Here is a 25,000-nt window from a genome sequence, read left to right as displayed (position 1 = left end):
TTAGCATTAGCATTATTATTAGCATTAGTATTAGAAGTAGAAGTAGTGTTAGCGTTATCATGTCAAGTCAAGTCAAGTTTATTTGTATAGCGCCTTTCACAACACACATCGTTTCAAAGCAGCTTTACAGAATATCAGCATTAACAGACGATAAAACTGTAATGTCTATAATGTCGATGAATCATCATTGTGCAATTTAGATAAAATACGATTCTTAATCGTGTTTAAAAATAATTAAATAATAATTGTATTAATAACCCCAGTGAGCAAGCTGTAGGCGACTTATCATTCTTCTTATTATTATTATTAGTAGTAGTATTAGTGTTAGCATTATCATTATTATAATTAGTAGTATTATTAGTGTTAGCATTATCATTATTATTATTAGTAGTAGTAGTAGTAGTATTAGTGTTAGCATTATCATTATTATTATTAGTAGTAGTATTAGTGTTAGCATTATCATTATTAGTAGTAGTAGTAGTAGTATTAGTGTTAGCATTATCATTATTATTAGTAGTAGTAGTATTAGTGTTAGCATTATCATTATTATTAGTAGTAGTATTATTAGTGTTAGCATTATCATTATTATTATTAGTAGTAGTATTAGTGTTAGCATTATCATTATAATTATTAGTAGTAGTAGTAGTAGTATTAGTGTTAGCATTATCATTATTATTAGTAGTAGTAGTAGTATTAGAAGTAGAAGTAGTAGTCGTAGTTAAGTAGAAGTGTTATCTTTATCATAAGTAGTAGTAGTAGTAGTAGTAGCAGTAGTAGTGTTAGCATTTTCATTCTTCATATTCTTCTTCTTATTATTATTATTATTAGTATTAGTTGTAGTAGTAGTGTTAGCAGTATTATTATTGTTATTATTAGTATTATTAGTAGTTGTTGTAGTAGTAGTAGTGTTAGCAGTATTATTATTGTTATTATTAGTAGTTGTAGTAGTAGTAGTGTTAGCAGTATTATTATTGTTATTAGTAATAGTATTATTAGTAGTAGTTGTGTTAGCATTAACATGATTATTATTAGTATTAGAAGTAGTAGTAGTGTTATCATTATCAATATTATTATTAGTAGTAGTAGTAGTTGTAGTTACGTAGTAGTGTTATCTTTATCATTAGTAGTAGTAGTAGTAGCAGTATTAGTGTTAGCATTTTCATTCTTCATCTTCTTCTTCTTCTTATTATTATTATCATCATTATTAGTAGTAGTAGTATTAGTGTTAGCATCATCATTATTATTCTTATTTTTAGTAGTAGTCATAGTAGTGTTAGCATTTTCATTAGTAGTAGAAGTATTAGTGTTAGCATTTTCATTATTATAAGTAGTAGTAGTAGTAATAGTAATAGTAGTAGTAGTAGTAGTAGTAATATTCGTTTTATCATTATTATTAATAGTAGTAGTAGTAGTAATAGTAATAGTAGTAGTAGTAGTAATATTCATTTTATCATTATTATTAATAGTAGTAGTAGCAGTATTGTTGGCATTATCATTATTATTATTATCATTAATAGTATTATTATTATAATTAGTAGTAATATTAGTGTTATCATTATTAATAGTAGTAGTAGTAGTAATATCAGTGTTAGCATTTTCATTAGTATTAGCAGTAGAAGTATTAGTAGTAGTAGTAGTAGTAGTGTTAGCATTTTCATTATTATTATTAGTAGTAGTAGTAGTAATATTGGCAATATCAGTGTTAGCATTTTCATTAGTATTAGAAGTATTAGAAGAAGTAGTAATATCAGTGTAGCATTGTTATTATTACCATATGGCTACTGTTATTAGGAGAAGTTGTAGTAGTAGTATTAGTCTTAGCATTATCAATGTGCCATTATTATTATTATTATTATATTGATACTATTATTAGTAGAAGTTGTAGTGGTAGTATTAGTGTTAGCATTATCAATATTATTATTATTAGTAGTAGTAGTAGAATTAGTCGTAGTAGTGGTGTTAGCATTATCATTAGTAGTAGTAAAATCAGTGTAGCTTTATTATTATTTGTATTACTATATTGTTGCTGTTATTAGATTAAGTTGTAGTCCAAGTATTAGTGTTATCATTATTATTATTATTATTTTTACTATATTACTGTTATTGGTAGAAGTTGTAGTAGTAGTAGGATTATTGTTCTCCTTATTATTATTACTTCATTTCAATTTAAAGGTTTTTCTCTCCCTGTGAGATGTGATGTTTGTCTCCCCCTGTGTTCAAACTGAGTAATGCAGTGAGCCGGTCTGTCAGGCTGTTGGCTGCAGGGCTGCAGACAGACACACAATTGAAGGGACTAAATGTTCTGCTTTCAGAACCGCCAGTGAGGAAGAGGAGATGATTGACAGAGTTTCTCCCACCACGCCCTTTCCCAGGATGCACCATGGCCCTGTGTCATCCTCTGAGAATCTGACCTGCAGTAAAACCCGTCCTCCAGCAGAAAGTTATACTTTATAATTGAAGAGTTTAAACACCCTCTTATGAAGACAGTGGCAGAGTGGTTTAGAAATGTGAAAACATTCCCAAAAATATAACTTTGATCTACTAAGATTTCATTAAAAACTGTGATCTGCTCTTATATTGAGTTTCAGCTCTGAATATTGCAGACCCTTTTTGTTTGTCCATTTCTATATGTTTTGATTGTGGCAAATTTCTATAGCTCCTTGGTCACATTTTCACATGCTTATTAGCTTTGGAAAGCGAATTAATGTCCGAATTGTGGGAATAAGACCTGTGCAATGTTCTGCACAATTTCCCCAACAGCTTGACACATTTATTTGGAGTATGAGTATTTGAAAGCGCGAATATCCAGCCCGAAACGGTCTTTTCCTCGGTCATGTATAATTTTGATATGACTATTAAAGTAAACATATTAATACAACGAAGAACAAAGTAATATATTTGAGAGCAGTGAGCAGTTTTCTCTTTGTCTTGTCATTCTCTAATTTAAGCAAAATAATAATGACATGATGGAGTCTTCAACTTATGTGAGAGTACTTTTTAACCAGATCTTTCAAAGGAATGATTAATTCCTCTTACTGTGTTTTAACGTGTTCATTTAGTACTATATACTATAAGCCAGAGATATGCTTTCACATTTAATTATACAACATAATGTGGTTTCTAAAGCCACTTCTGTGGGCGTTGTCAAGCTTTTATCAACAAACATTGATACATGGTATTATTGGTGATTCATTTGATTAGTTAATCAACATATGATGTAATTAATTCAACTGTAATCATTTATTTATTCATTATTATTATCAATTAACAGCCCTAATGTCTTTGTTTAAAACATTTACATTTAAAAAATAAGAGTGCATCTTAACAATAAAAGATGTTTTTGTCACCCCCTGCTGGTGGATCTGGTGAATTACAGCTGCAGTCAGACTTTCACTTGTATAATAACTGAGAGGAACACACAGGGCGAGATCTGCCCAGCACAATATGAGCTGGAGCAGAAATCATCAATGAATGCAACACTGGAGAAGATCAAACCCAAAACACCTGAGAGAGAGGGAATGTGGAGGACAGGGGGGCTGATTAACTGTCCTGCTGCGGACACAAATGACAGACGAACAGGTTACCGAGGTTAACGGTGAGTTTGATGCGTCCTCCGTCCAGCTCCAGGCGTAGTGTGTCAGCTGACTCTTTAGATGTGGTGGCCATGAGCAGACCGTACGCTCGCTGAGACATGAACCTCAACGCCAAGTCCTCCGCCTCTGTGTGCATTGTGCTGGGCATGATGATCTTCAGATACATACTGCCATCATAACTCAACACCGTTGCCTCTGGAAACACACACACACACAAACACACACATGTAAATGAGCATTCACAAGTTCATATCAAATTCATACAGTCAGCATTCAGAAGCAACACCACTGAGCCACATCACGGGAGAATGGGGTAAGCTGTGCCAGTTTGTGTTTACATTGTCTTCTAGTCATGAAACACTGAGAGAAAACTCACATGCCTAATTCAATTTCAGCATATCTGCTCTCCAAAATAACTTTATCAGACTATGTTTACGAGCACTATTGAGTGGCACAGTTTACCCCAAATCATCTGATACACTTTACCCCACAGATTTAATAATTCCTGGCTAAAATGTAACAATTTAAATATATGATCAATTCATCACCTTGTATGAGATTTGGTGTTTTCTCTCATATATAACTCTACATTTAGATCATTTACTTTGACATGAAAAGAAATAAATAAAATACAGCAAACTATAGTGCAGTACCGTGTGGTGACACATGATGTCACTAAAGGTCTGTTGTGGAACTGCTCATAAACATCAACTCACAGTAAACTCAACAGCCTGCACAACATCCGGCTGCTCAAAAGATGAAATAAATAGTTTTAATAAAACAAAACAAAATGCCATCTCTTAAACTGTTCCTGCAAATAAACAAAAGCATTTTTCTGTGGTGCAGTTGAATCCCCAAACCCACCTGCTCACCGCCTGACACACATTATAATAAATCACATCTACAGAGACAGAATATGCTCATAATTATGCAAAGGCCACTGAGCTCATTGTCGTCTTAGTAACAAACACCAGCTTAGTCTTTATTATATCAGTCAATATCAAACACACATCTGTGTGGTCTGCAGAAGGCACATATAGTATATACAGTATATCAGTAGGGTTGCCCCTGATGTGTTTGAGAGCGGGTAACATCGCCCTGTGAGACGGAGCAGCTTGCAGCAGCTGGTGACGTTTTAAGCTGCACAGATGGTTCTGGTAAGCATCACCGCTCGAGTGGTCTTCCACACTCGTGACAATGGCTTTTCCCCGCCAACATGAACAGGATGCAACACGGTGCTATACGGTGCAGACAAACACATCCAAAAGAGCGTTTGTGAAGCGTCAGGCCGCAGAAAATCAAACAACTGGAGCTGAACTGACGATGGAGCTTCACAATCCCTCACTGTGAGTCCCTGATAAACCCGTCACGTGGACTCACACCAACAACTCTGACTGAGTGCAACTTATGTTGAAGAACAAAACATCCAAGTATATTCAAGTGATGTTCACAGCAGTCCTTATTTTACTAAATAAAATAAAATAATAATAATTGGAAATTCCCAAGTATCCAGAGGAAATATACAGCCACCTGCACTGATTCACCATATTCATCAGTGAAATGTATGGCAAAGATTAGACAACTTTCATTCCTGTTCATCAGCCGTCCTTACCGATCTCACAGTTGTCTCCCAGGTAACCGGTGCCGGTGCAGTCACAGATGTAGCGGTTCCAGCCCTCCTTGCACTGTCCTCCGTTGCCACAGGGGGCGCTGCTGCATCGTTTCTGCAGCTCGCGCGTACAGAAGCTGCTAACGCCCGGAACGCTCTGGATCTCCGCAATCCGACGCACGTCACGACTCTTCCCGTCTATGAATAGGTCACGGACGCAGCCCACGTAACCGTAGTTGAGCAGCGCGGTCCAGACCTCGGGCGGCAGAATCAGACCCTGATGAGTCTCGGGTAAACCGCCCAGGTACATGTCACTGTCAAGATCCAGAATCTCACTGCCCTCGTTTGCGTTGAACGGAATCGATCGGCTGTTCACAGAGATCGACCCTGAAAAATTAAGAACATTAACAGGTGTGAGCGAATAATGTTTAATTTCATGCCTTCAGCCTAAGAGACTAACAGTTCATTCAAGCTTTACAGTTATCATTCGATGTTCCTTGGGGATCAACATGTGTCCTTGTTATACTGGCTTGACATTCCACAGACATGGTTCAGGGTTTTCCCAAAATCCACAACTATCAATTAGAGCTCCTCCTAGAACTTTCCAGCTACATTCATCAAACTCTGCACAGACCTTCAGACTGTTCTATGTTTTCTTACTAATCAGCCTATAGTTCAATACTCTACCCGTTGAGCTTCAGAAATCTGTAATGTTGAGGGTCTGTGTATCTCAGCGATCTCAGGTATCCATCACACCTGGAGTCGTGAGTTTGACTTCAGGGCATTGTGAGTGACTCCAGTCAGGTCTCCTTAGCAACCAAATTGTCCCGGTTGCTAGGGAGGGTAGAGTCACATGGGGTAACCTCCTCGTGGTGGTGATTAGTGGTTCTCTCAATGGGGCGTGTGGTGAGTTGTGTGTGGATCGTGGAGAGTAGCATGAAGCTCCACATGCTGTGAGTCTCCGCGGTGTCATGCACAACGAGTCACGTGATCAGATGCGCCGATTGACGGTCTCAGAAGCGGAGGCAACTGAGATTCGTAATTTAAATTTAATAATTATAAATCAATAATAAAAAGAAATATGTAGGCCTAATAAATATTATAATTAGGTAATTTGTATACACTGCATCATGTTGACGAATACACACACCTTGACTACCAGGGGCCCTTGACTACCCGGAGGGGCCCTTAACTGCCCGGAGGGGCCTTGGGCTTTAATGTTGTATGATGTAGTTTGGCGATCCTCCCCGCTTGACAATGCATCAAGATTCCCCCCTTGGAGATAATTGGCCCTGGGGCCTTTGCAAGTTATAATCCGTCCCTGGCAATGACGCATTTCGGCCTTATTTTACAAGTGTAGCTTTTTTCTAATCGCATAGTTTTCCGTGATTAATCCCTATTAAACGGGCATTAAGACACATCATAAGTATGTTTCATTTATATTTTGTCCCAAAAAAATTAAAGAAATAAGTTCCATCATTTATTTTAATTATTAAAATATGTACATGTTAAAAACTTTTTTTGCATATATTTGTATTATTATCATTGTTATTATTATTATTATTGTTATTATTATTATTCTGGTATTTATCTTTTATAAAGTATATGTATACATGCCTTAAAATCAGTTTTTTATGCCGCAATTACAATTTGGGCAAAATCTTTTGGTGTTTCCCAGTGGACTTTTATTTAATTATATTTATTTAATAATAGGATTAAATGGGCAGATTTAACGTAAGTGTACATTGCCAATGCATTATAAGACACTCTACATGCAGATATAAAACACAGTGAATGCTGGAGTTTAAAATCTCACAACTATTATTTTCTCGGGCTGCCGTTCAGTCTCGTCAAGTATACGACCAACGACCGGTCCTTCAGTCTATCGCGCACACGCTCTCACTCGGGCAGTTTCGCTTTGAACACTGGTTCAGATAAAAGTGTGTGAGCGTTTTCGGGCAATGCGAAGAGATTTGGCAGCTTGCCCATATTCCTTATGCACCTGATTCAGTGCTTGCGGGTGAAGTCTCCATTGTTTGTACAGTAAATCCACTCACTTTAGTCGTGTCAGCTGTGTTTGAGCGCAAGAGTGAATCTGCCGTTGCTAATATGTTGCTAATAACTTGCTAAATATGAACTAGAACAGTTGTCTGTTTCGTCATGCAAGAACACACATGCTTGTGCTTATTTTAGTCCTTATTTAGCAACACACCGTTTAAAAACACAGTAGCTTCAAAAGTCTCGTCTCAACTCTGACTGAGTGCAAATTATGTTGAAGAACAAAACGTCCAAGAATATTCAAGTGATGTTCACAGTAAACCTTATTTTACTAAATAAATAAAATAATAATAATTGGAAATTCCCAAGTGAACCCAAGACTCAAAAATGCAGTTTTTCTTCCAGGTTCAAGGACTGTAACCTGAACTGCTAATTCTTAAGTTCTGATCATGTGAACACATATTTCAGTGTGAGTTCTCATCTCTGTGTAGATCAGGGAGATTTATGACTGACTCTTAATTGTCTATTAAACTGCAATTACAGAACGGCTGGATTTTCCCCCCACAGCACAAACACCCGCACACTCCAGTCTCACACTCTATTAGTCAGTTATGGCAAATGAAGAGCCTTTGGCAGTGCAGATCAACGACACACACATCTGTGCGGTTTAATGGTGTCTCTATGGCCACGTGCTGACTCCGTTTGGGGATAACTATCACATTTAAAGGGTGAATCCACTTTACTGAATCAACTGCTTCACGTGTGGACAGAATACAGGAGTCTCTCCAGAACTCATGATGGCTGACGTGTGATCATCATAGCAACAGTTTGGCATCTCACGGATGTAAACATAAACACACACCGACCCACCAAATATACTGTGTAGAGGTAGAGTAGCAAAAACAGTCTTGCAGTAGAGACAAATGGCTTTTGGAATGGCAGTTTTTATTTATTTATTTGTTTGTTTATTTATTATTCTATTATCCAGATGTGATGTGATAATATCACATAACCTAACCCTAACCCAATAACCAGTGCGGAGCGCAGACCTCAAAACTAATGTGACCCATTTCAATTGTAGAGAGACTATTCTAGTTTAAAGCGTTAGGGAGGAAGTCAAGTCAAACCTCTCAAACAGTAACAGCCCTGACATGCCAAACAGCAACACTGTGTTATGATTAAACATCACCTTCACAAAACTGTTTCATGATTTTACATGAATAAAATAACTTAAATTTGACAAAATGTTAGTTTCTTATGAAGTTATCTACAAACTTCTATAAAGTCTAAAGTCTTTACTATTTAACCATGATTTTATGTTTCAGCTTGTGCTTATTTTTTTATAAATACTGTAAATTGTTATTATTATTACTATGATCTAATGGGGCTTTTCCACCGCACGGTACAACTCGACTCTGCTCGACTCGCTTTTTGGGGGTTTCCACTGTGGATAGTTCCTGGTACCTGGTATTTTTTTTAGTACCACCTCGTCGAGGTTCCAAGCGAGCCGAGCCGATACTAAATGTGACGTCAAAATCCTGCAGATCACTGATTGGTCAGAGAGAATCGTCACTAGCAGCGTCACTGGATTTCCGACACGCGACATCAACCCGCTAGAAGTTAGTAACAGCGATAGCAGCATCATTTGTTCAGGCGACTTTCTAATTTTAAAAAGAAATGTCTGTGCACAAACCACGCCGTGATCAATAAATGAGGTGCAGATGTTCCTCTCGTTAGCGACGAACAAAATGACGCAAAACGAAAAGATCTTTCAGGAAGTGTCTCAGCTGTTGGCCGCACACGGATACCACCGGACCAACCAACAGTGCAGGGAAAAGTTAAAAACACTTAAAAGTGACTTCAGAACAAGGAAAAGAGGAAGTGGTTTGACCAAATGGACACTATCTAGACCGGCGAGCAATGGGAGAGAGAGTGCCCTGGACTGGTGTTGATCCACGATGGAGGACGGGACGTTTTGTTACGTTAACTCTATATTCTTCTTGAAAGCTTCACTTTATTTAGTTGAGCAGCTACTGGAAAGCTTCTAAAACAACCAATTTAACTGTTACACTTGTGTAAAATCACCATCAACAACTGCTTTATACAGCACAATGAGCTAGTCGCTAACAGCTAGCACTCGTGTTATTGTTTTGGTCAGTTTGTGTTGCGTTTAAGATGATGTCACGGCAGTAGAGGCGGCGTAACTATGACGATCAGCCTATAATCCCACCCATGTGAAAGAATAATCTATTATATTATTATTCTACTGAACTATTATTGTGTTTTTTTGAGTATTAGATCTGTTTTAGCATATGTAGCATTATTTTATTGTTTTCCCTCAATACAGATCTGAAGACACCTACTCATTTCCCATGATGCTGTGCAGCCGTTAATATGATTATATGTATAATAACTTGTAGTGGTAAGGAATGGAATTGTGTGAATGTGTCTTTCACAATACACATGAACTTTAAAACATTCATCATGTGTCCAGCGTGTGAACATACACTTCACATGTTATTTGGATTAATTGTGCAGTCCTGAAGCATTGTGGCATTAGTCTAATGAGGCGCTCTTTAATTGCTTTGACTTTACTGTAATATTCATGTATCATTATATATCTCAGAAGTGTGTTTCTCACCCTTCCTCCCTTCTCTCTGGAAGTCAACGTGACACCATTCTCCATCATTCACCTTCTTGTTGCTGGTCTTGAATTTGATACTCCCTGATCCCATGTCCATCAGCAGGAATAAAAAGCCGTCCAGCAGCTCCATGGCGAAGTAATCGCTCTTCATCTCGCGGCCGGGACGCTGCTCTTTCGTGCTCTGTGGTTTCCCGTGACTGAAGAGCAGCAGTCCGCTCGGTTCTGTGGTGCGGAAATCAAACGATATGGAGCTGGTTTTCTTGGTGTCCCACCGCGGAAGAGCGATGTAAGACTCGGGCGTCTCAAAGGTCACGGGGTCGAGGGCCGCCACGTCCTCGCAGCGGAACACCAGGTCACCGTGGAGACTGATCTTGGGGTCTCTCTCGATGGCCAGATGGGACAGCTCCAGCTTGAAGTCGTTGTTCTTGTAGACGACCTACAGGGGCGATACAGACAGATTATGACAGAGAAGAGGTTTCGGTTTCAGCGACTTTGGGCACTTCTCGAAGTCTCAATAAAACATTTGCTCACATTTAATTAATCTATTAACAGTGTCCAAGTGTGTGTTCATGCATCACAGGAGATTTGTGTTATTCAGATTAATTTCCAGCACATCTCTAATTCTGTATAGAGTTGAATAGAATTCTGTGCTGGAAATGACGCTGATGGAAATGACATTTTTAAAGTTAGTTGTCAAATAAAATTAACGACTACTTTGTCTTGATAAGACCAATCAGCACACAATTAAATCCTATTTCACATCATTTGCTCATCCTATCATTCACTCACTCATTCAAACATTCATTCATTTGTTTGTTCATTCATTCACTGGTTCATTTGTCTATTTGCACATCCTATCATTCACTCACTCATTCAAACATTAATTTGTTCATGCATTTATCTGTTCATTCTTTTATTTGTTTGTTCATTCATTCACGTGTTTATTCAATCGTTTATTCATTCACTCATGCAATAATTTGTTCATTAATTCACTTGTTAATGTGTCCATTTGCTCATCCTATCATTCACTCACCATTCAAATATTCATTCAATTGTTCATTCATTCACTTGTTCATTTACTCATCCAATCACTCACTTACTCATTCAAACATTCTTTTATTTGTTTGTTCATTCATTCACATGTTTATTCAACCGTTTATTCATTCACTCATGCATTAATTTGTTCATTAATTCACTTGTTAATGTGTCCATTTGCTCATCCTATCATTCACTCACTCATTCAAACATTCATTAATTTGTTTGTTCATGCATTCACCTGTGCATTATTTAGTTTGTTTGTTTATTCATTCACATGTTCATTCACTTAAGCATTAATTTATTCAGTCATTCACTTGTTCATTTGCTCATCCTATCATTCACTCACTCATTAACACTTTCATTCATTCACGCATTTACCTGTTCATTAATTTGTTTGTTCATTCATTCGCCTGTGCGTTATTTAGTTTGTTTGTTCATTCATTCACTTGTTCATTCACTCAAGCATTCATTTATTCATTCATCCTATCATTCACTCACTCATTAACACATTCATTCATTCACCTGATCATTTGTTCTTTCATTCAAACACTTGTTCATTAATTAATTAGTTTGTTTATTTATTCACTAATTCATTTGTTTGTCCATTTATTTGTTCGTTCTTTCATGCATTTATTCATGTATTTACGAGTTTTTCCATTTATTCGTTTACTCTGTTCATGTATTCATATTTTCAACAATTTAATTCAATAATGTGTTCACTCATTCACCTGTCCCTTCATTAGCTTGTGTTTTCATTCATTCTTTATATTGTTCATTTATCTTTTCATTCATTTATTTATTCATTCAATAATGCACTCTTCTATTTTTTTGTTTGCTTATTCACTTGTTTTTATTCATTCATTCACTTTGTTAATCTACATGTCCATTTATTCACACACTCATTTATTCATTCCTTCATTCCTTCATTCATTAACTCGTAGAATAGAATTCTGTGCTGGAAATGACATTTTTAACCGTTTTTACATAAAAATTTGTGTTGATAAGACCAATCAGTGCACAATTAAATTATATTTCACAGTTTTTAATCATTTTCTCAAATTATAGCTAGACTGAAAATGAGGGCCAGTAAAAAAGTGATATTTCCCTTGATTTTTCTTGGTGATGTCTCAACTGTTTGACAGTCGTAACTTATGAATAATTGATAGAAATCATTTCCACACAATGAATATTGAAATGGTTTCGGTTTATTTCACTCTTTATGTAGATGATTGTAGTTCTACACATAAAATTAATTAGCATTTTTTTTAATGTATTTTCATAGTTTGAAATTAAAAGGCTGAAACAGTCAAATCTAGACATCCCAACTAATATTTGTCTTGTTCCCAGAACTCAGAAGCAGGTTTTTGATTTTCTAGGAACGTTTTCTTTACGGAAATATAATGTTTGTTTTAGGCTGTACGTGATGAATCCCTGAACCTTTCTGCAACCTCAATAAACCAACAAGCCATCAATTCATTAGTTATATACTATAATGGATTCAAATGATTATATAGTCATTCAAATCAGCCACAAGACATTGAGGAATACAGGCGGTTGTTTGGAATACAAGTCATGGTTTAATCTACACTGGGGTAAAACGCCCACGGAGGGTTATAGTGATATCAGCTAGATATTGGGGCAATATAGTACAAAAAACGGCACTAAAACCTCGGCATGTTTCAAACATTGACTGTCTGAATGAAAACTGTCAACGTTTGTTGTAGATATAGAATAAAGGGACCGTCTGAAATTCCGCTGTCTTCTATATAAGTACGGTTAAACCCTCAAACCTTTATTTTGACAGAAGTTTCTGTTGTTGGAAGTTGAGTTGACAACAATTTTACTGCAGTGAAATGCTCTTATCTGACTTGCTATCGACAACAACCTGCTCTCATGGGGTTATTTTAAATGTGCACAGTAAATTTTAGTGGCCAAACATAGAGGTATGCAAAATTACGGCAATGTGCATTTAAAGTAAATCTGGGGTGCTTTAAATAATGCGCACTGAACCGAACGCAGAGCACATCTGTTACTGTGGATGGCATGTATTTAAATAAGCACTACGCACCACAGACAAAACAGCCGTGCACATTAAATCACAGCCCTCGCGGTTTGAAAATCACTCTGGGTCATATCATGATTTCCATTTTATTTCGATTAATCGTTCAGCACCAGTCGAGACATTGATCATTGATGAATGAATGATCAGCTTTTCAAAGAATATGGTGAAAATAATATTTCCTGACACACTCACATCTTTCAGGCAGCCCATGAAGTTGTTGCTGACGGGCGATCCGGGCAGATCCGCTGTGTTCGGACTTCCACCGATATAGAAGAAGTCATCAGAGCCGAGCATTGTGTAGTCTTCCTGTGTGTAACCAGTGGTGGTCAATATACCGTCCACTGAGATGGTGACCTACCGATGGGACGACCCGTGACAGACAGAGAGACCGAGAGAGTGTTTCCGAGGAGAAAGAGAGAGAGAAGGAGAGAGAGACACTGGATTAAAGAGTCATTGTGGTTTAAGTTGTTTAAGGGAAGAGTTTCATTACAGTGCAGTTGTAAAAGCTCATTGCTGTTCAACACTGAAACCCTTAAAAACTCACATGAACTTTAATAATACAGACTTATTTCATGTGTGATCTCTGCTCTCCATGGGCTTTCCAGGATTCATCTCCAAAGGCTTTCACTAAAGTGGGAATGTTTTATTAAATGTCTGGAAATCATTCTGAGCTGCTGTTATATTCTGTATTTCAGATGTCGTCTCACAAGCAAACCACTATTTGACGATTATTGCCATGAAATCGGATCCATATTTCTGGATTATTCTGCAACAAAGTGGGAGATTTAAATTACGACACAGTGTTGCATTTAAAGCGGTCGTTAGTGGAAATTGGGTCGTCTTTATTACAAATTTCCCTCAATGCCCACGTGATATAAAAGCAATAAATGTTACAGAGACTCTTGAGAAACATGTCATCAAACTTTAAAGGAATATTCTGGGTTCAATACAAGTTCATCTCAATCATCAGCGTTAGCGGCATAATGCTAATTAGCACATAAATACATTATTCTTTAAATCTTCATTTTCACCGTTGTTTTAGGGTTTATGGTGTTATGTCGCCGTATTGTGAAATTGTAAACTTGACTGTAACTTTACAGAGAAAAGATCAGTGAGCGATTTTATCACACTATAATTATGCCAACACACACATTGTTTACATCAGGCACGAGTGAACATGTTTTGCTGGTAATGAACATTATGCCACAAACAGCCTGAGCTCATGAATTTACCAGAGCAATGCTTTCAAAACTGAAATGACGTGCTTCATTACACGTTTGGCTGCCGTTTGTTCAGTGAAATATCCAGCAGGAGGCGCCAAAACCACGCAGTCACACCCTCCTTTTTCAAGATTGTTGATATCATACCAGCATTCTGTGCGTACTAGTGACACATAATGTTTATAAAGTCATAGTCAGCCGCTGTACTCGTCGTGTGTGAAAGTGAATGAATCACACAGTTGTTGTGGCGCCTCTAGTGTTCATTCACCAGGAATCTGCAGACAAACCTAGAAATCGGCACGTTAAAGTCACTTGCACAAATGTAACGTAACGCTCATTTTATGAGACTAGTTTGGACACAAATGCTGTCGACTGAGCTTAACTTTGAATATTCCTTAAAGACAACTGATGCATGTTCGCTGGTCATGACGGTTCTCACATCAGGTCACGAAAGAGTCATCGTAGTCGACTTTTGGGAAGTTGAAACGGAAATGAAACAACAGCACTTAAATTAAGCTGAGACTAACACCTCACAGATGGAACGTGCCAACATTTATTTTAAAGATTAGCACTTTTAATATTTGTATCTTATTGCATGTTTATGATCATATTTACTGTATGAACCAGCGTGCTACATTCTCTCTTAAACGTCCTCCAGAAGGGTGAGTGCTTGAAGTTTTAAACAGTTCATATGTTCAAGCGTGTATTTTTGACTAGGATGAAGTGCTTTAAACGTGTTTGAGTATTTCTCTGGAGCAGCGCACACACATATGAAGGCCCTGATTGGAGGCCAGTATTTCTATTATTCCTAGTTTAACACACACACAGTGATCACAGTGTTTGTGAGAGAACTGCATTGTGTTTTTCATTTGAAACGTGTTTACTCCATCAGTTCAATGCTTCACAATCACTTCTGTGCTGAATAATAATGCTGTTTTTTGCTCTTTCTGACTGAACGTGTCCAATTAAAACGCGCGCTGATAAAGGTTGGCGAGACAGACTACTTTATCTGTCAAGTTATTTTCCACTCCAACAAATATCACACAAAGCCACAACGACTTCCGCCTCTGCACCAGTCAATACAAACAGCTGTTAATGAAATACCCGCTATGAACGGCCGCCAGAGACAATCATCCACATTGTGTCTCGTTCTGTTAAATACTTCTGAACTATTAAACTAGCCTCAAGTCGTCACTCGTACAGCCTGCAATTATGAAACTACAGAACTAACTTTAATAAAATCCTCTCATAAAGTTCAGCATTGAGCGTTCAACAACTGCACCATAAAGAAACGTTTCCCATAGCGCTCTTTTACCATCATGTCTGTCATGTGCCGTTCAGCTTTTCAATCGTTGTTTTCAGACGTCTGTACCATACAAACACATTTTTATGTCTGCTGTTGTATTTAAGAGGGACTGTCCAGGGTCTTAAAATGGACATTGAGTGAAAACTTGCACACTTCACTTGATGGTGGGACAGTTGTGCCATTTTCTTTCCTGTGTTGGCATATTTCCTCTTGAAACAGGAAGTTGGGGCAGAACATTTTGGATAGCCGATAGTTTATATCGGTCGCAAACAGAAGAAACTGGAAAGTGATGTTGTCAATATTTAGATGCAGAAGAGTAAGACTGTACGTGTTAAACGTGTATTAAAACTGCTAAAAGATCCTTTTTCTCGATGTTTGTGACTTGAACTAAACACAAATCAACAATTTTGGTTCCACGGGGTCTTTGAGAATACATTAATCTGACGTGATGCTCAATTATGGCATCATAAATCCTCACGAGTGCACAAATTCATGACCATCTTGCAATGTTGAAACCGTCACGGAGTGGAGTGTTATCAGTCGACGTGTGTTTGGACGCTGGCATTCTGCCGATGTTGGCAGCACTCAACGCCAGCATTATTACGATAAATAAATCATTACGGCGGGCGAGTTGACCAGCTGTCAGCCACCTGTGATACAGACCCTACTGAGAGACAGAGACACAGAGAGACAGACAGAGAGAGACACACACAGACAGATAGAGAGACACAGACAGACAGATAGAGACAGAAAGAGAGATAGAGACAGAAAGAGAGAGAGAGAGAGAAAGAGACACAGAGAGAGAGAGAGAGAGAGAGAGAGACAGACAGAGAGAGACACACACACAGACAGATAGAGACAGAAAGAGAGAGAGACAGAGAGACAGACACACAGACAGATAGAGAGACACAGAGAGAGAGAGAGAGAGAGAGAGACACAGAGAGACAGACAGAGAGACACAGAGAGAGAGACAGTTAGCACTCATCCAGACATCATATCAGAGTCATTTAGATCCATTTTCAATATCAGAGATCAATAATCATATAACACTGATAAAACTGTTTAAATATATAATCAAATGTTGCATGTTTAATTCTGTCCAGCTCTCATCACCAAAATAAATATTTCTTTGCCTTTATACATAAGCCTAGCATAAGTAATCTAAATACATTACTTTCTATGTGATGCAAAAGAATACATTACTGATTACATTTAAGAAAGTTTCAGTATTCACCCAAATGACTTGAAATCACCCGTCCCACATTATTATATATGACATCATGAGCTAGCAATGAACACTTCAACAGGTTATGCTAATGCTAATGAATGTTCTAGTGCATAAGCGCTGAACGTTTGGACACATGATGCAGACTGTAACAGCCGGACTATGTGATGTCACAGGCTATAAATCACATTTGCATGGCCTGATTAATCTGTGTAGTGATATATTAGTGCACTTACAGAATGAATCACCAGATCACAGTCTAAAACGCCTTTATGCCACACCTGCCATACACGGCCAAACACATCTCTCGTGTTCCAGAACAAACATCTAAACATCATTCAAACAAAATACATTTACACGTACAATAATATCACAAAATACATCTTTCATTAAGTCTTATTCGAACAAAACGATTACGGGTTATGCTTGAAACAAGGCCAATAGTGGCACAGATTCTCAATAGGATTGAGATCAGGACCGGGCGACTGCAGGACATGTATCCGTTTGTTCTTGAGCCGCTCCAATGTTGCTTTGGACTTGTGTTTGGGATAATTGTCCTGCTGAAAGGTGAAGCAGGTGCTCTTGTAGTATTTCCCTATATGTGCTCCATCCATTCTTCCTTCAGTTCTAACAAGATGCCAGTCCCTGCTGATGAGAAGCATCCCCACAGCATGATGCCACCACCATACTTCACTGTAGGGATGGGGTGTCTTGTTCTGTTTGTGCCACACATAGCGCTGTGAGATTTGGCCAAAAATCCCTATCTTGGTCTCATCTGACCACAAAACCTTCTTCCACATCTCAGCTGGGCCACTCACATGCTCTCTGGCAAACTCCAGACGTGCTTTCAGATGGCACTTTTTGAGTAACAGCTTCTTTCTTGCCACCCTCCCATACAGGCCAGCGTTACGCAGTGCTGTTGATATGGATGACTGGTGCACCATTACTCCCAGTCACTGAACTCTGCAGCTCCTTCAGTGTGATTGTTGGACTCTTATGGCACTTTTCCACGACACGTTACGGTTCGACTCGATTCGCTTTACTTTTCTGAGCTTGCGTTTCCACTGCAGTTTAGTGTCGCCTCAATGTGGGCGGGATTATAGGCTGATCGTCATAGTTACGCCGCCTCTACTGCCGTGACATCATCTTAAACACAACACAAACTGACCAAAACAATAACACGACCGCTAGCTGTTAGCGACTAGCTCATTGTGCTGCATAAAGCAGTTGTTGATGGTGATTTTACACAAGTGTAACAGTTCAATTGGTTGTTTTAGAAGCTTCCAGTAGCTGCTCAACTAAATAGATAGCGTCCATTTGGTCAAACCACTTCCTCTTTTCCTTGATGATTCTGTCGTCACTTTTAAGTTTTTTAACTTTTCCCTGCACTGTTGGTTGGTCCGGTGGTGGCCGTGTGCGGACAACAGCTGAGACACTTCCTGAAAGACTTTTTCATTTTGCGTCATTTGTTCGTCGCTAACGAGAGGACCGTCTGCACCTCGTTTATTGATCACGGTGTGGTTTTGCGCACAGCCATTTCTTTTTAAAATTAGAAAGTCGCGTGAACAAATGATGCTGCTATCGCTGTTGCTAACTTTAAATCTAGCGGGTTGATGTCACGTGTCGGAAATCCAGTGACGCTGTTAGTGACGATTCTCTCTGACCAATCAGTGATCTGCAGGTTTTGACGACGCATTTAGTATCGGCTCGGCTTGTTGGAAACTCGATGAGGTGGTACTAAAAAAAATACCAGGTACCAGGAACTATCCACAGTGGAAACCCCCAAAAGGCGAGTCGAGGTGTACCGTGCGGTGGAAAAGCCCCATTAGTGGCTTCTCTCACAAGTTCTTGTTGGAGTTTTGAGGCCTTTTCTTGGCAGTGCCTGTGTGGTGTGCGGCAGCTTCCACGTCCTGATTATTGACCCACCTGTGCTCAATGGGATAGCCAACATTTGGATATTATTTTGCACCCTTTCCCATGTGTAATGTGTGTATTCTGTGGAATACTCTTTAGTCTTCATTTCCTTCAGATTCACCTCCTGACCAATGATCCTTCAACAGTGGGTTTAATCCAGAAGACATGATCGACAGGTGGATGCCAATGGTAAAGTAACAGTGTCCTCGTTAGGCCAATTTCTTTCATCGGTGTAACCTGGCAGCTTCCACAGCACAGGGGTTGAATACTTATGCACACTTATGCACTTAATGTTCATTATTAGTTATCTAATGTTGAAGTATCACGAGGGTGTAGCTGTTGTTACCGCTTGCCCTTTTTAATCACTGTTTGTTGTGTCTTCTGTTGATTAGAAACGGCCCTACGGTGCGACAAATCATCTATATAAATATTCCATACATTAATGTAGAGATCACAATCCAAAGTGTCTAACAGATGTAGGTGGAGTGCAGAATGTCTCGCCGCAGGACATGAAGTCACCTGAGGCTATTTTTACTTTCGTTTTGATTTGTGCACATGTGCCCCTCTGAACTCGCCTCCAGACAAACATCATGTGAATATCAGTGACATGTTTAACCAACAGCGATGTGCAAATGCATTCAATATATGTTTGATTGAATTATGCAATATGTGCAAATCCAGCAGCTGACACGAGTTGTTCTCAGTCTAACACACAGTTTCATGTCCTTTACCAAATAAAGATGGTCTGTCAGCCTGTTAATATAATCAGCCGTCACATAACCGTATAAAAGCACCAGGTCCCTGTCAGACATGAAGCATCGACATCATCATCATCATCATGTGTGCATCTGCACAGATCACCTGTTACACACAGCAAAATCAGATTATACTACACTCACAACGGGATTACAGCGCTCAACACACAAACATATCCCGTCTAATGAGCAGATATCTCTTGATTCAGTCGAGCTGCCGTCACGCGGTCAAACGACGGCAGTTGCCCCACACCGGATCTTTACATGACAACACCCAACCAATCACGACTGGAGGAGGAACCCAAGAACTGAGCTGACAAACGGATGTTCAGGAAGTACAATTCAAATAAATACACATGACTGTTTTTAATAATACATCTGATTTGTCATTATATCATGAGTTATAATATTGTCACATGCATATGAAACATTACAGTGAAAACAGAAGTTTTATTGATTATTATTGAATGTCGAGGTCTGCGCATGCACTGTTTCATTTGTACTGTTTCATTTATACCATCACTTTTGACAATATTCATAATCAATAATCAATATAATAAACTGTAAAAGTGTTTTAAATGCCACCGATAGAAATTAGTATTTTATTTCACACTATGTTTAATACATACTCTTTTATGGACCGTGGTGAAGAACACTTCATTTCCCATAATACACCACTTTACTAAATATATTAAACAATCAATAAATTCATATTTTGACTCTATCTTCACGAGGTCATTTGCAAACGTCGTGATGGATCATTTCTGATACTGTACAGCAGAAACTAAATCTATTATGATGTGTTAATTTGAGCTTAATTTGATATTTATTTCTACATTGTAGAGAAGTGTCATGTCTAATAAACGTTTAATAAACAGGCGTACTTGCTCAAAAATAATATGGTAATTAGTCCAAGTAGAGACTGTTTTGAATGTATTTGAATTGCAATAGTGTAAATATCAAACTCATGAACTGAAACATCATTCTGAAATTCTGAATTTTGCCCAATCCTGCTATGAAGAGGAGGCCTCACTAAGGTCCTGTGAGACAATCACATGCAACTGACCATTTAATCAAGAATAGCGAAATAAAGAGTCTGATCTTCATTTGTGTTCATACACCTCATGCACATCTGGGATGTCGTGTGAGTAAATGATGAATTGTTATGTTTAGGTGAACTGTCCCTTTAAGTGAGAGTAAACAGACTGTCTGTGCTGTTGTCCTCACACTCTGACTGATTCATGCAACACAGAAAAGCTTTGTCAGCCGGTAATTCTCTGCTTTCTACTGCAGATAACGTCAGCGCTCGTGTGTATCCACAAACCCTGCGCCAGATAACTGATGTTGTGTTCTCACTTCTACATTATTCTCCAATGCTTCTTACAGCTGATAATGTGTTAATGGACCGTTTGTCTCTAAGATATACTGACTTATTCACCCTAACACCCCTCACAACACAGACCATGTAGAGATAAACAAGATGTAATCTCTCACATACACACACACGCACACACACACGTTGTGTTTCCATGTTTTATGGGGACTTTCCATAGACATAATGGTTTTTATACTGTACAAACTTTATATTCTATCCCCTAAACCTAACCCTACCCCTAAACCTAACCCTCACAGAAAACTTTCTGCATTTTTACATTTTCAAAAAACATAATTTAGTATGATTTATAAGCTGTTTTCCTCATGGGGACCGACAAAATGTCCCCGCTAGGTCAAAAATTTCGGGTTTTACTATCCTTATGGGACATTTGGTCCCCACAAAGTGATAAATACACGCTCACACACACACACACACACACACACACACACACACACACACACACACACACACACACACACACACACACTCACACACGCACACACATGTTGTGTTTCCATGTTTTATGGGGACTTTCCATAGACATAATGGTTTTTATACTGTACAAACTTTATATTCTATCCCCTAAACCTAACCCTACCCCTAAACCTAACCCTCACAGAAAACTTTCTGCATTTTTACATTTTCAAAAAACATAATTTAGTATGATTTATAAGCTGTTTTCCTCATGGGGACCAACAAAATGTCCCCACAAGGTCAAAAATTTCGGGTTTTACTATCCTTATGGGGACATTTGGTCCCCACAAAGTGATAAATACACGCTCACTCACACACACACACACACACACACACACACACACACACACACACACACACACACACACTTATATACACTCATATACACACACACTCATTCACACACTCACGCACTCATACACACACACTTGTTGGTCTACCTATCATTATGAGGACTTTCCATAGACATAATGGTTTTTATACTGTATAAACTATAGATTCTATCCTCTAAACCTAACACAACCCCTAAACCTAACCCTCACAGAAAACCTTCTGCATTTTTACATTTTCAATAAAACATTGTTTAGTGTGATTTTTAAGCGATTTGAATTATGGGGACACTAGAAATGTCCTCATAAATCACATTTATAGCATAATACCCTTGTAATTACTAATTTGTAACTTACAAAATTGTCCTCGTAAATCACAAAAACACGCACACACTCACACTCACACTCAGACACACACACACACACACACACACACACACACACACACACACACACACACACACACACACACATGTTGGTCTACCTATCATTATGAGGACTTTCCATAGACATAATGACTTTTATACTGTATAAACTATAGATTCTATCCTCTAAACCTAACACAACCCCTAAACCTAACCCTCACAGAAAACTTTCTGCATTTTTACATTTTCAATAAAACATTGTTTAGTATGATTTTTAAGCGATTTGAATTATGGGGACACTAGAAATGTCCTCATAAATCACATTTATAGCATAATACCCTTGTAATTACTAATTTGTAACTTACAAAATTGTCCTCGTAAATCACAAAAACACGCACACACACACACACACTCACACAGATACTCACACTCACACACATACTCACACACACACTCACACACATACTCACACACACACTCACACACAAACACACTCACACACACACACACACACACACACACACACACACACACACACACACACACTTGTTGTGTTTCCATGTTTTATGGGGACTTTCCATAGACATAATGGTTTTTATACTGTACAAACTTTATATTCTATCCCCTAAACCTAACCCTACCCCTAAACCTAACCCTCACAGAAAACTTTCTGCATTTTTACATTTTCAAAAAACATCATTTAGTATGATTTATAAGCTGTTTTCCTCATGGGGACCGACAAAATGTCCCCACAAGGTCAAAAATGTCCCCACAAAGTGATAAATACACGCTCACACTCACACTCACACACTCACACACACACACACTCACACACATACTCACACACAAACACACACTCACACACACACTCACACACACACACAAACACACACACACTCACACACAAACACACACATAGACACACACACAGAGACATGCTAATCAATATTTAAATATTGCAGATAGTTCTGGTCCTGGATGCTGATTGGTCATCAGTCGTGTTTTTATTTATGATAAATCACATCTCTGCATCAATAGATACAGTCGGCAAGGAGGCCCCGCCTACCCAAGGGGGGAAAGCGAAGCCCTGTTACCATGGTTACTCAAAAACCCCAGAACTGGCCTTTAAAGCGACACGTATAGAAGCCATAAGAAGAGCACTGTTGAACTGGAGAGCCGTACATGACAGATATTTCAAATCAATCAAATCCCTTTATTGTCACACTACCATGTACACAAGTGCAACAGTAGGTGAAATTCTTGTGTGCAGTTCCGAGCAACATAGCAGTCATGACAGTGACGAGACATATACCAATTACAATAAACAACATACTTACACAACAACAATTTACATATCAGATGTACACATACACAACACAATAATTATATACAATGAACAGTAGACAATACACACAATACAGAATACACATAAAATAAGAATACAAAATAAAAAGGATATACAAATATATATATACAGTAGTTGTATTGAGGAGAATATATTTGATAATAGATTAATAAAGTGCAGTGCTGATTATTGATCATGAGAGATCAAGTGTTCAACAGTCTGACTGCTTGGGGGAAAGAAGCTGTCATGTAGTCGGGTCCTGATGCTGCGATACCGCCTGCCTGATGGTAGCAGTGAGAACAGACCATGACTCGGGTGGCTGGAGTCTCTGATGATCCTCCAAGCTTTTCTCACACACCGCCTGTTATAGATGTACTGGAGGGAGGGAAGCTCACCTCCGATGATGTGTCAGGCAGTTCGCACCACCCTTTGCAGGGCTTTGCAGTTGTGGGCGGTGCTATTGCCGTACCAGGCGGTGATGCAGCCAGTCAGGATGCTCTCTACAGTGCTGGTGTAGAACCGTGTGAGGATGTGCTGGTTCATTCCAAACTTCCTCAGCCATCTCAGGAAGAAGAGGCACTGGTGAGCCTTCTTCACAACGGCCTCAGTGTGGACGGACCATGTGAGTTCCTCAGTAATGTGGACACCGAGGAACTTGAAACTGCTGACTCTCTCCACCGGTGCTCCATTAATGGTTATGGGGCTGTGTTCTCCGTCTTTCCTCCTGAAATCCACTACAAGCTCCTTGGTTTTACTGACGTTGAGGGAGAGGTTGTGCTCCTGACACCAGCGTGTCAGAGTGTGCACCTCCTCTCTGTAGGCTCTTTCATCATTGTCAGTGATCAGACCTACCACCGTCGTATCGTCAGCAAACTTAATGATGGCATTGGAGCTATGTGTTGCCACACAGTCATGTGTGTACAGGGAATACAGGAGTGGGCTGAGAACACAGCCCTGTGGGGCTCCAGTGTTGAGGGTCAGTGATGACGAGGTGTTGCTGCCCATTCTAACCACCTGACGTCTGCCTGAAAGGAAGTCCAGGATCCAGCTGCACGGCGAGCTGTTTAAGTCCAGAGCCCGGAGTTTCTCATCAAGCTTGGAGGGCACTATGGTGTTGAATGCTGAGCTGTAGTCTACAAACAGCATTCTCACATATGTGTTCCTTTTTTTCAGATGGGAGAGAGCAGTGTGTAGTGTAGATGCAATGGCGTCATCAGTGGAGCGGTTGTTGCGGTAGGCAAACTGCAACGGGTCCAGAGAGGTGAGCAGGACTGAGCAGAATGCCGTCTGGAACCGCAGCTTTACGGATGTTCACCCGTCGGAATGATCGGGTTACATCCACAACAGAGACGGAGAGTGAATCAACCTCTGCAGCGTCAGCCGCGAGTGCTCTCTCCGCGAGGGCGGTGGTGTTGTCCTTGGAACGAGCATAAAATGTATTAAGTTCGTCCGGGATAGATGCAGCGGTGTTCACAGCGGAGTCTTTATTCCATTTGTAGTCCGTGCCACATACTGCCACATACTTCTAGAGTCAGTGGTGTTGAACTGACCTTCACGTTTGTGCCTGTACTGGCGTTTGGCTTCACTGATGGTGTTACGGAGGGCATAACTGGCTTGTTTACGCTCCTCCGGGTTAGAAGAATTAAAAGCGGAGGACCGTGCATTGAGTGCCGCGCGAACCTCGCCGTTAACCCATGGTTTCTGGTTGGGGTATATCCATATTGTTTTGGTCGAACAACATCCTCTAC

The 25,000-nt window shown here is 39.0% G+C and overlaps 1 protein-coding gene across 6 annotated transcripts in view; it reads right to left on the bottom strand.

The window, feature by feature from the left end:
- The window catches only part of LOC127649456 (neurexin-2-like), a 600,635-nt gene that overhangs the window by 243,143 nt on the left and 332,492 nt on the right, over nucleotides 1–25,000 (bottom strand). For all 6 annotated transcript variants that reach the window (XM_052134552.1, XM_052134585.1, XM_052134578.1 and 3 more), the window contains 4 exons: nucleotides 13,137–13,298; nucleotides 9,842–10,280; nucleotides 5,206–5,589; nucleotides 3,585–3,788 (listed from right to left, as the gene is read on the bottom strand). In XM_052134552.1, the coding sequence (XP_051990512.1) occupies nucleotides 3,585–3,788; nucleotides 5,206–5,589; nucleotides 9,842–10,280; nucleotides 13,137–13,298 (1,189 nt within the window). The remainder of the gene's footprint in view (nucleotides 1–3,584; nucleotides 3,789–5,205; nucleotides 5,590–9,841; nucleotides 10,281–13,136; nucleotides 13,299–25,000) is intronic.

This window comes from Xyrauchen texanus, chromosome 1 (genome assembly GCF_025860055.1).
Source record: "Xyrauchen texanus isolate HMW12.3.18 chromosome 1, RBS_HiC_50CHRs, whole genome shotgun sequence".
Classification (NCBI taxonomy): Eukaryota; Metazoa; Chordata; class Actinopteri; order Cypriniformes; family Catostomidae; genus Xyrauchen; species Xyrauchen texanus.
The sequence above is the reverse complement of the archived record's forward strand: the minus strand, read 5'-3'. Positions and strand labels throughout refer to the sequence as shown.